The 18,328-nt window shown below is 42.8% G+C and overlaps 1 protein-coding gene across 1 annotated transcript in view; it reads right to left on the bottom strand.

Annotated features, from left to right (window-relative positions):
• Positions 1-18,328, bottom strand: part of heatr5b (HEAT repeat containing 5B) — a 121,996-nt gene that overhangs the window by 64,176 nt on the left and 39,492 nt on the right. Inside the window, exons 9-14 of the mRNA XM_043680648.1 lie at positions 16,455-16,607; positions 14,586-14,836; positions 10,848-10,959; positions 9,059-9,211; positions 6,374-6,473; positions 1,364-1,473 (exon numbers count right to left, since the gene is read on the bottom strand). Coding sequence (XP_043536583.1) covers positions 1,364-1,473; positions 6,374-6,473; positions 9,059-9,211; positions 10,848-10,959; positions 14,586-14,836; positions 16,455-16,607 — 879 coding nt within the window. The remainder of the gene's footprint in view (positions 1-1,363; positions 1,474-6,373; positions 6,474-9,058; positions 9,212-10,847; positions 10,960-14,585; positions 14,837-16,454; positions 16,608-18,328) is intronic.

Here is an 18,328-nt window from a genome sequence, read left to right as displayed (position 1 = left end):
TGTTGCCAGGGCTGGAGGGTTTGAGCTATAGGGAAAGGCTGGGGCTATTTTCCCTGGAGCATTGGAGACTGAGAGATGACATTACAGAGATTTCTAAAATCATGAGGGGCATGGACAATGTAAGTTGCCAAGGTCTTTTTTACAGGGTAGGAGAGTCCAAAACCAGACGGCATAGTTTTAAAATGAGAGGGGAAAGATTTAAAAGGGACATAACGAGCAACTTTTTCACATAGAGGGTGGTGTGTGTATAGAATGAGCTGCCAGAGGAAGTGGTGGAGGCTGGTACAGTTACAACATTTAAAAGGCATCTGGATGGGTATATGAATAGAGGTTTACAGGGATATGGGCCAAATACTGGCAAATGGGACTAGATTAATTTAGGATACCTGGCCAGCGTGGACGAGTTGCATTGAGGGGGCCTATTTCCGTACTATACAACTCTAGGAAGGGTCAGATAGAATTGAATGAAAGAAGATATTTCCATTTGTAGGGAACTAAAGACGAAGTGTCATAAATACAAACTAGATACCAATATATGGGTTGACTGGCAATGTGGATGATGCCCTCTGGGCAATTATGGATGGGCAATAAATGCTGGTCTAGCCAGCAATACCCACATCCTATGAATGAATATACAATAAGAAACTCAGGTGAAACCTAACTCAGAGGCTGGCGAGTAGCACACTGAGTGATTGAAGAAAATAGCTTAGACATATAAGGGGACAACAGGGTAAGCACAAAGCAGGAAGGAAAAGGAATTTATGTCAATAGGGAGAGGGTGGAGGACACTTGGATGGAGCACAAATATCAACATAGACAGGACAAGCAGAATGGATTATTTCTGTAGGTACATATAAATAATTTCCTTAATTTCTACAGATGGCAAATTTAATAAAATTCATTTGCAATTACATTATACAGCAAATCTTTTATAAACCAGCACAGGTCAGACCAGGAGTGTTACGGTTTATCAAATATTCCAAATAATCAAAAGGTCCGCATAATCATTAAGTAATAGAAACGCAATGCAGGGAGTATAAGCATCACTGTTCTACTTTATTTACAGTTTACATATCTTAAATAATAATGCAACTTTGCTTTAAATAAAATTTACCGGCAGAAAACCTTCTCACACACCCTCAACTAACTATTTGGTCATTGTCACAAATCGTGGTATTTGAGTAGAAACTGACTTAAAATTGAATCAACTGTTGATATTTAAAATGGCCATTCAATTTAATAAGTACATTTAGAGGTAAACAAATAAACTATAATCATTGGACAGAATAATACAGAAAAAGTGCTGGTTCATAAGGTGCCAGTTAAAATAGTTTTTTTGTACTTCAAAAGGAAATGAATTTACCTTCATAGGTTTTCGGAGGCAGAAGAGCTAGAATGTCATAGAGACGCAAACGCACCATTGCTGCACTTGCCTTCAGCTGTGCTCCATATGCCTTTATGACTGACGGAATGCTGGTGAATTAATGATTTCTGGTTACAAGGAGGATTTGCTTATTGAGTCTTGTTACTCAGGTTTTATTTTTAGTCATTTCTTGGGTTTTAAAAAGGAGGTATAGACTTCAACCTTTTCATGCATTAACCTTTGAAAATGTCTGGTGCTGAGTTGTAAACAACACGAAAAGCATAATTTGGAAAACATAAGATGTTGACCAAGAAATCAAATCAGGAATTTCTTGAACCAGAAAGTGGGAATTATGTGGAACTCATTATCAGACAGTGGTTTGAGTGAATAATACATATGCATTTACCAGGGAGCTAAAGGCTAAGGAGGAGAAAGAATTGGAGGATGACACTGATAAACTTAAATTAAAAGAAAGGCCTCTGTAAAGCACAAATACTGGCTTGGACCAGTTGAGCCAATTGGCCTGTTTCTACATTATAAATTCTACATACAGGCATATGTGGAACAATGGTGATAGTCAGTAAACACAGTGATAGCTATCTATTTGGACTCCAAACAGATGGCACTGTCTTTGACGCTGATGGACTCTGCCATGATTTACATGCACGTACTGATCTCTCTCTTTCTTGGTTCGGTCTCAAAATGCATGTAGTCACAGTGGACAGGATTTTATGGGCCTCTGTTGGCAGGTCAACAAGACCATAAAACATTCTGGTACTTCCACACTATCTTCACAATTAGTTGGCCCTCTCTGCACAATTGTGAAACAGGCAGGAGGGGCTCAGGAAGGATGATTGAAGACCAGCAGGTAATCCCACTCAGGTAAGAGGCTTATTTCCATTGCAGGTTCCCCTTCAAGATTGGTCACTTCACCACCACACTCATCTCCCAAGTGCTCCCTTCACAACTTTTGACCACACCTGAAGACCCCAAACTTCTGTATCTTGGGGCTCTGGTACTTGGAATCTAGGAGTCTTCATTGTCTCAGCAGTGGATATTACTTAGCAATGCCATATGTGCCGCTGACATACAGAGTAGCTGGGTAATTGGATTAGCCAGCTGCACTCAGAGGTGGGTCTTCCACTTGAATGAAGGGCAGACGTTTCACCTCCTGCCAACTAACAGTCCTTAAGACTTTAGTTAGTGTCAAGGGATGTGTTACCTGCTAACATGTCCAGTAGCAGAGCAGGAAACCCTGGCATCAGAAAAATTCTGCCCAATTTTTTATTTAACCTGAGCCAAGCTGCTAAACCACACACCCACCAAACACTGGCTACATTCAACTCAGGGCATTTCTCCCACCATGTACTATACACCCTTTCCACAAAAAAACACAGCATAAGACCGTAAGACATTGGAGCAGAAATTAGGCCATTCAGCTCATCGGGTCTGCACCACCATTCAATCATGGCTGAAAAGTTTCTCAACCCCATTCTCCTGCTTTCTCCCTGTAACCCCTGACCCTCAAGAACCTCTCACAGTCTTAAATATACTGAATGACCTGGCCTCCACAGCCTTCTGTGGAAATGAGTTCCATCGATTCAACACTCTCTGGCTGAAGAAGTTTCTCCATATCTCCGTTCTAAAAGATATTCCCTTTACTTGAAGGCTGTGCCCTCAGGTCCTAGTCTCTCCTATCATTCAAAATATCTTCCCAACATCTACTCTATCCAGGCCATTCAATATTCTGTATGTTTCAATTAGATCCCTCCTCCCCCTCTCATTCTTCTAAACTCCATTAAGTATAGACCCGGAGTCCTCAAACATTCCTTATATGTTAAGCTTTTCATTCCTGGGACCATTTTCGTGAACCTTCTCTGCACATGCTCTCAGGTCAGTACATTCTTCCTGAGATATGGGGCTCAAAACTGCACACAATACTCCAAATGTGGTCTGACCAGAGCCTTATAGAGCCTCAGAAGTAAATCTCTGCTTTTATATTCAAGTCCTCTCAAAATAAATGCCATCATAAATGTGGCACGGTGGCTCAACAGTTAGCACTGCTGCCTCACAGCACCAGGGTCCCAGGGTCAATTCCAGCCTCGGGCAACTGTCTGTGAGGATTTCCTCCGGGTGCTCCGGTTTCCTCCCACAGTCCAAAGATGTGTAGGCCAGGTGAATTGGCCATGCTAAATTGCCCATAGCGTTAGGTGCATTAGTCAAAGGGAAATGGGACTGGGTGGGTTACTCTTCAGAGGGTCAGTGTAGACTTGTTGGGCTGAAGGGCCTGTTTCCATACTGTAGGGAATCTAATCTAATCTAATCGCATTTCCTTCCTAACTATTGACTCAACCTGCAAGTGTATCTTGAGAGAATCCTGGACTAGAACTCTTTGCAATTCAGACTTCTGAATTTTCTCCCCATCTAGAAAATAGTCGATGCCTCTACACTTCCTACCAACATGCATGACCTCTCACTTTCCTGTATTGTACTCCATCTGCCACTTCTTTGCCCACTCTCCCAACCTGTCCAAATCCTTCTGCAGTCTCCCCACTTTCTCAGTGCTACCTGTTCTGCTATCTTTTTTGCATCATCTGCAAACTTAGCCAGAATGCCTTCAGTTCCTTCATCTAGATTGTTAATGTATAAAGTGGTGAGCCTCGCAGAACTCCGCCTGTCACCATCTACCATCCTGAGAAGGACCCTTTTATCCGCACTCTCTGCTGCCTGCCACAGCCGAGCTACTATCCATGTCAGCATCTTGCCTCTAACACCATGGGCCCTTACCTTACTCAATAACCTCCTGTTTGGCACCTTGTCAAAGGCCGTCTTGAAATCCATTGGCATTCCTGGGTCTAACCTGCTCATTACTTCCTCAAAGATGTCTAGCAGATTTGTCAGGCGTGACCTCCCCTTGATGAAACCATGCTGACTTTACCCTATTTTACCATACACTTCCAAGTATTCAGAAATCTCATCCTTCACAACGGGTTCCAGGATCATACCCACAACAGAAGTTAGGCTAATCAGTCTGCGATTTTCCGTCTTTTCCCTTACTCCCCTTTTAAAGAGGAGTGTCACGTTAGAGATTTTCCAGTCCTCTGGGACCCTCCTTAATTCTAGCGACTCCTGAAAGATCACTGCTAGTGCCTCCACTATCTATCTCCCTTAGGCGTCTGGGGTGTCAGGCGTCTGGTCCAGGTGATTTTTATCCGCCTTCAGGCCATTCAGTTTTTCTAGCACCTCCTCCTTGGTGATAGCCACCAGATTCAGCTCTGCCCCCTCACTCTCTTGAATTTTTATTACTCATGTCTTCCATCGTAAAGACTGTCACAAAGTAATTAGTTCCTCAGTTCTTCAGCCACTTCCTTGTTCCCCACTACTATCTCTCCAGCAACCAGCATCCACAATATTCCAAACGTAGTCTGACCAGAGCCTATCTTTTATAGTAGACTTGGGAATTCTAGTCTAGGATTCTCTCAAGGAAAACTTGCGGGTTGAGTAAGTAGTTAGGAAAAAATGCAATGATGGCATTTATATATCTAATGAAACTCTTATAGCCTTCCTTTATGTTACTGGTTAGCGTACCCGCATATCTCCATCTTTATTTTTTTTTGTTGCCCCCTGTTGGTTTTTGTAAGCTTCCCAATCCTCTGGTTTCCCACTACTTGTCACCACATTATATGCTTTCTGTTTTGCTTTTATGCTATCCCTGACTCCCCTGGTCAGCCGTGGTTCCCTCATTCCCCTGTACCGTGCTTCTTTTTCCTCGAGATGAATCGCTGCTGTGCTTCTGAGTTATTCCCAGACACTCCTGCCATTGATGTTCCACTGTCTTTCCTACTAGGCACCTCTCCCAGTCAATTCTACCCAGCTCCTCCCTCATGCCTCTGTAGTTGTCTTTATTCATCTGGAGTACTGTTACGTCTGATTCTAACTTCTCCCTCTCAAATGGCAGATTAAATTCAAATATACTATGATCACTGCCTCATAAGGATTCCTTCACCTTAAGCTCCCTTATCAAGTCTGCCTTATTGCACAACACTAAATCCAGTCTTGCCTGTTCCCTAGTGGGCTCCATCAGAAGCTGCTCCAAAGAGCCATCTTGTAGACATTCCACAAATTCCTTTCCTTGCAATCCACTACCAACGTGATTTTCCCAGTCCACTGCAAATTGAAATTCCCCATGATCACTGTAACTTTGCTTTTTCTACACATCTTTTCTATCTCTTGGTGTATCATGCGCCCCAGCTCCTGCTTACTTTTCAGAGGCCTGTACATAACTCCAAACTATGGCGTTTTAATCTTTACGGTTCCTCAATTCTACTCACATAGATTCTACACTATCTGACCCTACTTCGCTGTTTACTACTGGTTTAATTTCATTTCTTACTAATAAGGCAACCCCACCCCCTCTGCCCACCTGCCTATCTTTTCGATAAGATGTATATTCTTGAATATTCAGCTCCCAATCCTGAGCCCCTTGCAGCCATGTCTCCATGATGCCCACCATGTCTTACCTGCCAATTTCGATGTGCGCCACAAGCTCATTTCCCTTATTCCTTATACTGCATGCATTCAGAAATAACATTTTCAGTCCTGTATTAACTATCCTTCTTTTCATTGTCATTCATTTGCCCAGTGTGCTTGAAGTTTGATTGCTAACCCTTTCCATACACACTGGCCTATTTGTGTCTGTGCTTGAGAGCATGTCCCCCACAAAGTCACTGGCCAGTTATTCCAGCATCTACTCAGCTCCTTATATCAATGCTCTCAAACATAGCACTTCCAAACTCCACTGTTACAACACTCTCCCAACATTCCCCCAACTGGTATTCCTTTTGTTATTTTAGTCATTAATAAGCAAAGAATGGTCAGTAGTTTTCAGTATCAAGAACCTTACATAAATGTTAACTGTGGTTTAGTTTAAATACTTATAGGTGTACATCTATACTGCTAAGTGCAAGGACTAATCTCAGATGTGAGGCAAAGCTGCTGTGAGATACTCACTGTGATAGCATTAGCATCGCACATTCAATTGGAGTCATTAGTCTACGAATTACATCTTCGGTGAGAAGTTCAGGACAGTGAGCCACAAAACTCCTCATAGCTGCAGGAGAGAGGAAGAAGTAGGTTCTGTTTTTAAAAATATTGCTCATTTTCTTAAAACATTTTTCCTCACAGCCTCCTCTCCATCTCCACTGAAGGTACTGAAATCTCACGCAGCACTGTGTTCACATGCGTCAAGAACCGTGTCCAAGTGGTCATTCCTCAGTGAACAGTACTGAAGAAATGGGAACCAACACAGGAAAACACAGTGGATGCACACCGACACTACAATTAGCTAAAAAATAACACTTCTTAAAAGCAAATAGAAATACCAACTCTTTCAGCCTAGTGACTTATTTCTTCCACAGAGTGGTGAGAAGACACGTTTGTTACCATTTGTAGTTGAAGCAGAAACCTTTGAGATTTTGAAGGGAAATGTTGGTAAAGCTATGACGGAAAATGCAATTAAGGGAGGGGAGGGGTGATTTAGGATGCTGAATTGGGATTAAAGTAGGTGGTGGCTTAATGTGACTTTTAACACGGCAGACAGCAATATAGCTAAAAGGCCTGCTATTCAAATTCCACTCCAATCATACTGATGATCCTGTGCCGAATAGGTGACCAGTAGGGGAGTTTAATAATCCACAAACAATGCCGTGAAAGACATTAACCAGTATAATCAAGAGGATGAAAGATTACTAGGGGTATGTAGAAAGTAGAGTTGAGGGTGAAATCAGATCACAATAGGTCAGTGGGGGAGGAGATGAAGGTGATAGGTCAGGGAGGAGAGGGTGGAGTGGATAGGTGGAAAAGGAGCTGGGCAGGTCGGACAAGTCCAGACACGACAAGGGGACAGTGTTGAGCTGGAGGTTTGAAACTAGGATGAGGTGGGGGAAGGGGAAATGAGGAAACTGTTGAAGTCCACATTGATGCCCTGGGGTTGAAGTGTTCCGAGGCGGAAGATGAGGCGTTCTTCCTCCATGCGTTTGGTGGTGAGGGAGCGGCGGTGGAGGAGGCCCAGCAGCTCCATATCTTCGGCAGAGTGGGAGGGGGAGTTGAAAAGTTGGGCCACGGGGCGGTCTGGCTCGAAGGACGGAATGGTCGACTCTTGTTCGTATAGAGTCATAAAATGTACAGCACTGAAACAGACCGCTGTGGTCCAATTAGTCCATGCCGACCAGATATCCTAAATAAATCTAGCCCCATTTGCCAGCATTTGGCCCATATCCCTCTAAATCCTTCCTAGTCATGTACCCATCCAGATTCCTTTTAAATGCTGTAATTGTACTAGCCTCCACCACATCCTCTGGCAGCTCATTCCATACATGCACCACCCTCGGAGAGAAAAAGTTGCCCCTTAGGTCCCTTTTAAATCTTCTGCCTCTCACCTTAAACATATGCCCTCTAGTTTTAGGTTCCCCACCCTAGAGAAAAGACCTTGGCTGTTCACTGTATCCATGCCCCTCACAATTCTTTAAACTTCTATGAGGTCACCCCTCAGCTTCCAACACACTAAGGAAAATATAGCCTCAGTCTAATCAGCCTTTCCAGATAGCTTAAACTATCAAATCCTGGCACCATCCTTGTAAATCTTTTCTAAACCCTTTCAAGTTTCACAAAATTCTTCCTATAGCAGGGAGACCAAGATTAGACACTATCCAGTAATTCTGCTATAACATGGTGGTTCTGTTCTCATACAATCCCATGTTATAGGAAAATTGTGTTAGCAGCACCATTTAAAGTAACGGGGCTGGAATTGCAATAAACTTTGAGTTTTAGAAACAGTGCCCCGACTTTGTCAATTGTATAACAGCGAATTGCTGTTAACGAAACGTGCGTTATAGCAGAATGACCTGCATTCCAAAGGTGCCTTAACCAATGTCCTCCACAGCTGCAACATGACCTCTCAACTCCTATGCTCAATGCTCTGAGCACCAAAGGAAAGGATACTGGAACTCCACTTTCAAAGAACTATGAACCCGCACTCCAAGATCTCTTTGTTCAGCTACATTCCCCATGACCTTACCATTAAGTGTATAAGTCCTTCCCTGATTTGCCCTTCCACAATGCACCACCTCACATTTATCTAAATTAAACTCCATCTGCCACTCCTCAGCCCATTGGCCCAACTGATCACGATCCCGTAACCTTTTTCGCTGTCCACTATACCTCTAATTTTGGTGTCATCTATTAACTGTATCTCCTACATTCACATCCAAATCATTTATATAAATGACAAAAAGCAGTGAACCCAGCACTGATCCTTGCAGCACACCACTAGTCACAGACCTCCAGTCCAAAAAGCAACCCTCCATTATCACCCTGGTCTCCTACCTTCGAGCCAATTCTCTATCAAATGGCCAGTTCTCCCGGTATTCCAAGTGATCTAACCTCGCTAACCAGCCTACCGTGAGTTCAGAGGAACAATCACCAGACCTGAAATGTTAACTCTGATTTCTTTTCACAGATGCCGCCAGACCTGCTGGGCTTTTCCAGCAACTTCTGTTTTTCAAAACTTTACCGAACGCCTTACTTAAGTCATTACAGATCACGTCCACCACTCTGCCTTGCTCAATACTTTTTGTTACTTCTTCAAAAAACTCAATCAAGCTGGTGACACATGATTTGTTGAGAGTTGTTCCTTACCACATAATGCACCAGCTCGCCCCTCCAAGGTCACTTGCCACGTAAAGGAATCTCCTCGAGCTTTCTCCGCTTCCAGTTCTTTTAGGGAACGTGGAAACACATTGCGCCACAGAAGCAGCATCTTGGGAAGATGATATCGAACAACTGAAGGGCCTGAGGGAAAAGGTTAACATTTCATCTACAGATAGAGGCTTAGCAATAACACCAATACCATCTGCATGGTCATAAACATTAAGCCATTTAAGCTGTAGAGAAGTTGCTGCCTCAAAATAATAACCTGAATAGAGTCTAAACAACCCCAACTTCACTGCTGATTACTAAAGAAATTTGAGCCAAATTCCTGGATACTAATCCAATCTGTGGAAACAGCAAACAAAAGACTATGCTTTGAAATAGTCATAACTACTCACTACCTGACAGTTTCCATGGATACAAGCTGTGGCTATAATATAAAACCTCAATAGTGAGTGGAGTTTAGAGTTTTGGATTCCAACTTGACCTTCTGAAAGAAGGGGAATGTGATCCATACTGGCAGAACGACAGAGAGGTGGTGATGGCCTAGTGGTATTATCACTGGACTATTATTTAGGTCTCTGAATTAATAGTTTAGGGAACTGGGTTCAAATTCAGCCATCATATACAAACCTAGGCTTATCAATGCACCCAAGAGAAGCCATCCAGCCCAAAACAATGGCAGATTTTGGAATCTGAATTCAATAAAAGTCTGGAATTAGGAGTCTAATGATGACCATTGTTGATTGCTGGAAAAATCCATCTGGTTCATTAATGCCCATTTAGGAAAGATCTGTTGTCCTTGCCTGGTCTGGGTCACGTGACTTCAGACTCTCAACAATTTGGTTGATTTTTAATTGGCCTGTGGACAATTAGGAATTGGGAATAAATGCTGGACTGGCCAGTGATGCCCAGATCTTGTGAACGAATAAAAGAAAATAAAGATAAAATACTGCAGATGCTGGGAATCTGAAGCAAACACAGAATGCTGGAGAAACTCAGGTCTGGCAGCATGGTGAGAGAACATGAGTTTGTTCAGAGCCAACATTTCAAGTTCGGTATGAACTGAAGAGGAAATAACCTTAACTCAGTTTCTCTCTCCACAGATGGTAGGAGATCTGCTGAAATTCTTCAGCATTGTGTCTGCAGCAGAATGACAGTGGATGGTACAAACAGTGTCATAGAGACCTCTATTTCATCAGTCTTGAACCATGTTTAGGAGGTGGTAATGTTCCAAAAGCAATGTACTACCTAAAGCTACACTGGACTTAAATGATCTTGTCCAAAGTAGCTCCCTCAGCAACTGCAGGTGGATATTTAGCCTGTTATGTCATTCTTGGTGAAGGTGAATGAGTATACAGTTGGTTGAGGCATTGGCCATTTATCCCTTGGACTGGCTGGTCTGCTGAATACACATATCCTCCCTAAAATATAGAGCTGACCACTCTCAGTCCACATCCTATTGTTCCACTAATTCAAATAATTGACAATGTCACTTATAACTAGTCTAAGCATCGTTGCAAGAATTGGAAATGATGCCACGTAAGATGGGTGCTCTACTGAAGTGGGGCAGGCAGTCATTGCCAGGGTAGATGTGAGGCAAGTGGAATCTGCACCTGACTGTGCTATGCTTAACCTGGAATTGCTCACAGCCAACACCAAAGAACCAAAAAAAGGTTCTGTATTCCTTTTGTCTGCACAGTAATTTTACAAGAATGTAATGCTGTGAACTGCTGTATTAGCAGGTTTTTAGGTTCAGTGTCCTCCATATACAAACCTAGGCTCATCAACGCTCCTAGGAGAAGCCACCCAGCCTGCGTGCGTTGTAGTGACAGGCGGCTGTTTTGAGAAGCTGTGCGCAACAGGTCCTCCGCAATACTCACCACCATCTGCAGAGGAAGAGATGGAAGCAAATCAACACAGCAGACATGTGGAGACTATTTAAGGAGCAGTTGTTGTGAGTGGTGCACAAATTTGTTCCTCTGAGACAGGTAAGAAGGGGTAAGATTAAGGAACCTTGGATGACGAGAACAGAGGAACTTCTCTTCAAAAGGAAGGCAGCAGCATATATAAGATGGAGGAAGCAAGGATCTATCACAGCTCTAGAGGATTACAGGCTTGCTAGAAAGGAGCTCAGAAATGGACTAAGGAGAGCCAGGACGGGGAACGAGAAAGGCTTGGCAAGATGGATTAGGGAGAACCCAAAGGCGTTTTACTCATACATGAGGAATAAGAGAATGCTCAGGGAGAAGGTAGGGTCGATCAGGGATAGCAGAGGAAACTTGTGCGTGGAATCTGAGCAGATAGGGGAAATCCTAAATGAGTTTTTTGCTTCGGTTTTCACCAAAGAAAGGGAACTTGTTGTAAATGAAAACTTAGAAGAGCTGGGATACAGTCTTGACCAGATCAAGATTGATTAAGTTGATGTGCTAGAAATTTTGGAAAACATTAAGATTTTTAAGTCCCAAGGGCCAGACCAGATTTATTCTAGGCTGCTCCAGGGAGAGAGAAAGGAGATTGCTCAGCCGCTGGCGAGGATATTCGCCTCTTCACTCTCCATGGGAGTCGTACCGGAGGATTGGTAGGAGGCGAATATTGTTCCACTTTTCAAGAAGGGTAATAGGGAAATCCCTGGCAATTACAGACAAGTCAGTCTTATGTCTGTGGTCAGCAAAGTTGTGGAAAGAATTCTGAGGGATAGGATTTATGACTATCTGGCAAAACATAGTGTGATTAAAGGCAGTCAACATGGCTTTGTGAGGGGCAGGTTATGCCTCACAAATCTTATCGAGTTCTTTAAGGATGTGTCAAGACAGGTCGACGATGGTAGAGCAGTGGATGTGGTGTCTTTGGATTTCAGCAAGGCATTTGATAGGGTTCCCCATGGTAGGCTCATTCATAAAGTCAGGAAGTATGGGATACAGGAAGATTTGGCTATCTGGATTCAGAATTGGCTGGCTGACAGAAGGCAAAGAGTGGTTGTAGATGGAAAATATTCTGCTTGGAGGATAGTGTTGAGTGGGGTCCCGCAGGGCTCTGTTCTTGGGCCTCTGCTGTTTGTAGGTTTTATAAATGACTTGGATGAGGAGGTTGAGGGGTGGGTTAGTAAACTTGCAGATGACACAAAAGTTGGAGGTGTCGTCGATAGTATAGAGGACTACTGCAGGCTGTAGTGCGACATAGACAGGATGCAGAGCTGGGCTGAGAAATGGCAGGTGGAGCTCAACCTGGATAATGCGAAGTGACTGCTGTTTGTAGGTTTTATAAATGACTTGGATGAGGAGGTTGAGGGGTGGGTTAGTAAACTTGCAGATGACACAAAAGTTGGAGGTGTCGTCGATAGTATAGAGGACTACTGCAGGCTGCAGTGCGACATAGACAGGATGCAGAGCTGGGCTGAGAAATGGAAGGTGGAGCTCAACCTGGATAAATGCGAAGTGATGCATTTTGGAAGGTTGAACTCAAATGCTGAATATAGGATTAAAGACAGGATTCTTGGCAGTGTGGAGGAACAGAGGGATCTGGGTGTGCATGTATGTAGATCCCTCAAAGTTGCCACCCAGGTGGATAGGGTTGTTAAGAAAGCATATGGTGTTTTGGCTTTCATTAACAGGGATATCGAGTTTAAGAGCCGCAAGGTTTTGCTGCAGCTCTACAAGTCCCTGGTGAGACCACACTAGGAATATGGTGTCCAGTTCTGGTTGCCCTACTATAGAAAAGGTACAGAGGCTTTGGAGAGGTTTACCAGGATGTTGCCTGGCCTGGAGGACTTGACGTATGAAGAAAGGTTGAATAAGCTCAGACTTTTCCCTCTGGAGAGAAGGAGGAAGAGAGGTACAAAATAATGAGAGGAATAAATAGAGTCAATAGCCAGAGACCTTTCCCCAGGGCAGGATTGACTGGTACGAGAAGTCATAGTTTGAAGATATTAGGAGGAAGGTATAAAGGAGACATCAGAGGTAGGTTCTTTACACAGAGAGTTGTGAATGCATGGAATGCATTGCCAGTTGAGGTGGTGGAAGTGAAGTCATTGGGGACATTTAAGCGACTGCTGGACATGGATAGCAGTAACTTGACATAGGTCAAGTTACTGTATTTTACATTAGGATTAAGTCTCGGCACAAAATCGTGGGCCTAAGGGCCTGTTCTGTGCTGTACTTTTCGATGTTCTATGTTCTATAATTCATAACATGCGATCAGAATACTGGGAACTAAATCTCACTTACACTAGAAACAGGGACTTCTCCTTCAAGCAGAGGTGATCAAGGGAGATAGCAAACTTACGAATAGATTTGATGGAGTAAATACAGAGAAATAGTTTCCCAGAAGTGGCACAGGGATCAATAACCAAAAAGGATAAAAATTTAGTAGAATCAGAAAAAGAACCAGAAGCGAGATGATAATTTTAAAAAATGGAACAAATTGTTACAATCTGGAACGCATTGCCTAATAAACAGTGACAGCAGCTTCAATAGTAACTTGCTAAAGGGAATAACTGATACGGTTAGAAAATAAACTGTAATTTGGTGGGGAAAGAACAGGAGAGGAAAGCAAATTGAGTAGCTTTTTCCAAAGAGCTGAATACACAATCCTGTGCTATTATAAAGTCACTACAGCCAGCAACCTTTCAGGATTTGTTCAGTTCAGCTGCAGAGTAAAATTTCCTCTGCACTTTCCCAGGAGAGCACACAGCCCAAGAAATGATAAAGAACAAAAGAAAGGATTTTCAGAGTTCGTCATCAGATGGGTTTTATTCTCATTAGTCTGGGTGAGATTTGAACTCTTATTTGAGAATTGCATCCAGTGTAGCTCTTAGACCTAATAACATGCTGTGCTTACTGATGTGACTCAGTTGATAGTACTCACACCTCTGGATCAGAAAGTCACAGGTTCAGGTCCCCTGAAACTTGAGTACCTAAATCTAGGTAAACAGCCCCAGACCAGCATTGTGAGAGAGTGCTGCACTTTATACCATTTTTCAGATGGGATGTTAAACTGAGGCCTTGTTTTCCCGTCAGATAAATGTAGGAAAGCTCACAGCACTGTTGTGAAGAGAAGAGACATTCTTGGTACTCTGACCAAATTTAGCTCTCAACTAGTACTCACACCTCTGGATCAGAAAGTCACAGGTTCAGGTCCCCTGAAACTTGAGTACCTAAATCTAGGTAAACAGCCCCAGACCAGCATTGTGAGAGAGTGCTGCACTTTATAGCATTTTTCAGATGGGATGTTAAACTGAGGCCTTGTTTTCCCATCAGATAAATGTAGGAAAGCTCACAGCACTGTTGTGAAGAGAAGAGACATTCTTGGTACTCTGACTAAATTTAGCTCTCAACCAGTATTGTTAAAACATATCACCTGCCATTGATGGATTGCTTTGAGAGAGCTTGCCTTGTGCAAATTTGCAGTTGTATCTCAAACATTACAACAGTGATTGCATTTCACTCACCGTAAAATGCTTTGGCACACCCCGAGGTCAAGAAAGGCCCTATACAAATGCCGTCTTTGCACTTACTTTTCCTTTGGCATGAGGAATTCCAAGAGGGCACTGGTGTACACTGCCCAGCAATGCAGCCATTGCAAAGCTGTATCCAGTGACAGCTTCTGGTGATGTCTTCAGACTGTTGATGCGTTCTGCACAGCTGTCCAGCAGTGGAGTCAGCTGGTAAGGCAACGCCACAGCTATAGAGCGCATGCACCAGGCGGCACCTAGTCTGGCTGCCATACTAGGATGAAGGAGGACTGAGGTCACTGTCTCCAGAAGACCTTTGAAGAAGAGGCAAAAAAAAATCAAGAACCAATGGTAAAATATCAAAATATCTTTTCTAAATACCAAGACATTTAATTTGGAGATTTTATTTTATCGATGATTGTTCTGTAATATTTTAAAATTTAAATTCTGAGCAAATTCTTTCTCCAGGCTCAAAGAACAATGATGAAGTGCGATTGGGATGTATCTCTCCAGCCAGCAACATAGCTCCAGCTATTAGATGGCAGGATACATGTTTACTGTGCTACAGAAAACATGCTGAAATAATGATTAGAACCCAACTGCAGTACTGTATATAATCCTGGTCATCAAACTTTAGGAAAGATGACAAGGCCCTGGAGAGAATACAGAAGAGAATACAAATGACACCTGGGATGAAGGACTTCTATTATGTGAAAACTCTGGAGATGCTGAGATTAATCTTCCCTTCTGTCAGGAGAAGAGGACAGATTTAATAAGAGTTGCTCAAAGTTATAATGGACTATATAGAGTTTACACTGGCTAGTTAGTCAAAGTCTTAAAAATAGTTAGAACAGAATTGGAGAGGAAACCAGGATAACTTATTTCACATAGACAGTTGTTCTAAGCTGGAACTGACTATTTGGTTGATGGAGCAGAACCACAGTAACATTCAAAAGGCAATTGAACATGTGCTTGAAGATAATTCTTTAGGGGGAAAAAGCCGGGGTGTGAGACTAAAACAAACAGAACTTGCCAAGAGCCGGTACAAGGAATACAGGCCTCCGTCTTGTGGTGTAAAATTGTACGTTCACTCCCAGCTGAGAATACAGGCCTCATGCTTTTATCTTGCACTTATTCACTGAACTGTACTTGCCCTACAGTCCTAATACATACTAATGCGAGCAATTGTGGGATCTTGACAGTCTCAGATTCCAGACTGGATATAGCTATTCAATCCTACTCATTCATCTCTACTCCTGGAATGCTTTTTTTTGAAAAGCGGGTGTCACTAAAATGCCCTGCCTCCTTTCACTGTGGATTTGCCTTCAGCTGTCTTGGTCACAAGCTCTGGAATTCCCTCATTAAAACTTTACAATGATCGTTAAGAGTTTTTCTTAAAATCTACATTTGACCAAACTGTAGGTCACTTAATCTATGTGTTCCTTCATTAACTCAGTGGGTGATTTTTGCTTGAAAACATTTCTGTGAAAATTTCAGCTGTGGTTCAGTAGATAGCACTTTCACCTCTGGGACACAAGATTGGGAGTTTGATCCCATCCAGGACACGAGCACTAAAATCAAGGCTGACACTTCAGTAAGCCCTCTTGGATAAAAAGATCCGAGGATACTATTCAACACCAGGGGAGTAAACCTCGATGCTGTGATTAATCTTTATATCGCAATATAACAATAAAATAAATTATCTGACCATTATCACATAACTAGTTGTAAGAAACTACTATGAGCAAATGGACTCCTGAATTTCCAACATTACAACAAGACTGCACTTCAGATGTTTTAAACTAGCTTTGGAAGATGGTGAGGCAAGATCCTTAAGATATTTTACTACATTAGAGGTGGCTTACAAATGTAAGCTCCTATTTTTGGCAATACGCTTGTCTGAAATTTTGCAGCAACTGCTTGGTCACATACCAATGGTGGGTTCCTGGAGAAGAGGAGAGGCAGTGGCACTTAGACTCTGTACCAGGCTGCCAAGTTCTTGTAGGGCACACACCATCACATGTTGACTGGCAGACACGTCAGCCGCACCTGATTTGTCATTGTTGGCATCGTTCACCACAGCTTCTACCATAAATGAAATAAAGAGACTCAAGATCATTAACACGGGCTCATTTTAAATAACATGACTCCCAAACAGAAAACACATATACTGAATTCTATTTCATGCAATGAGTGTATATGACAAATTGAGAAAATAAACAACCCTTACACTTAACAGTTTGATAGGCTTTTTAAGACTGCTTCAAGAGCATTTAAGAATTAATTGCACTTGTGTAGGACTGGAATGACAGACTTGTAGACACGATAAAAGTGCTTCCTGAAAATGGCATTAGCGCATAATAATCCAATAGCTGCACGGCCCGTATCACGGAAACTGGCTTTTTACTTCCAGACATTAATGTCCCGAATTTAAATTCTAAGTGGTGCACTAGGATTTGAACTGAGTTTCAGAATGACTTGTCCAGGGTTCCAATAGCATAATGACAAAATATATTTGCAGACTAATATTTGGTCAACCAGTTCGAGGTTCCAGAAATGAAATGAAAGGAATAGACTCAGAACTCCCCATCGTCAGATAAAACATTGGCCATTTGGTTCAACCACACCTTCATTATATAAACCCCACTCAATAAAATAGCCATCATCCCATTTACCAAACTTACACTCAAAGCCATTCAAGCCCTTCACCTTCAGCTATCTATTGGGAATGGATTCCCAGGTAACTCAAATGTTAGGAGTACAGGATAGACAGAAACAGCTGTAATGGCAGATTTTTTTAAAAAACATTTTCCACAAATTTTCAGGAGGCAGATCAATCATAATTGGGAAGAAAATTCATTCACTGCAAAAACTGGCTGACAAAACAGATTTGAAGTTATGTAGTTGGGCTGACCACTATGAACCTTCTATAAATTGCCAGCAAAGGGAAAGGAAATCCTTTTGCTGCCATCTAATGGCAGATACTCTGCCGCTGGGGATTTGACTTAAGAGTCATAGAGACGTACAGCACGGAAACAGATCCTTTGGTCCAACTCATCCATGCCGACCAGATATCCCAACCTCATCAAGTCCCATTTGCCAGCACTTGGCCTATATCCCTCGAAACCCTTCCTATTCACATACCCATCCAAATGCCCTTTTAAATAATAAAATTGTACCAGCCTCCACCACTTCCTCTGGCAGCTCATTCCATACACACACCACCCTATGCGTGAAAAAGTTGCCCCTTAGTTTCCTTTTATATCTTTCCCCCTCTCACCCTAAACCTATGCCCTCTAGTTATGCACTCTCCCACCCCAGGGAAAAGACCTTGCCCATTTATCCTGTCCATGCCCCTCATGCTTTTATAAACCTCTATAAGGTCACTCCTCAGCCTTCGACACTCCAGGGAAAACAGGGTAAAAACAAGGACTACAGATGCTGGAAACCAGAGTCTAGATTAGAGTGATGCTGGAAAAGCACAGCAGGTCAGGCAGCATCTGAGGAGCAGGAAAATCAACATTTCGGACAAAAGTCCTTCATCAGGAATAGAGGCAGGGTGCCAACAGGGTGGAGAGATAAATGAGAGGGGGCGGTGGTGGGGAGAAAGTAGCATAGAGTACAATAGGTGAATGGGGGAAGGGGATGAAAGTGATAGGTCAGAGAGGAGGGTGGAGTGGATAGGTGGAAAGGAAGATAGGCAGGTAGGACAGGTCATGAGGGCGGTGCTGAGCTGGAAGGCTGGAGCTGGAATGAGGTAGGGGAAGGGGAAATGAGGAAACTGGTGAAATCCACATTGATGCCAT

This window comes from Chiloscyllium plagiosum, chromosome 3 (assembly GCF_004010195.1).
Source record: "Chiloscyllium plagiosum isolate BGI_BamShark_2017 chromosome 3, ASM401019v2, whole genome shotgun sequence".
In the NCBI taxonomy this organism is placed as follows: Eukaryota; Metazoa; Chordata; class Chondrichthyes; order Orectolobiformes; family Hemiscylliidae; genus Chiloscyllium; species Chiloscyllium plagiosum.
The sequence above is the reverse complement of the archived record's forward strand: the minus strand, read 5'-3'. Positions and strand labels throughout refer to the sequence as shown.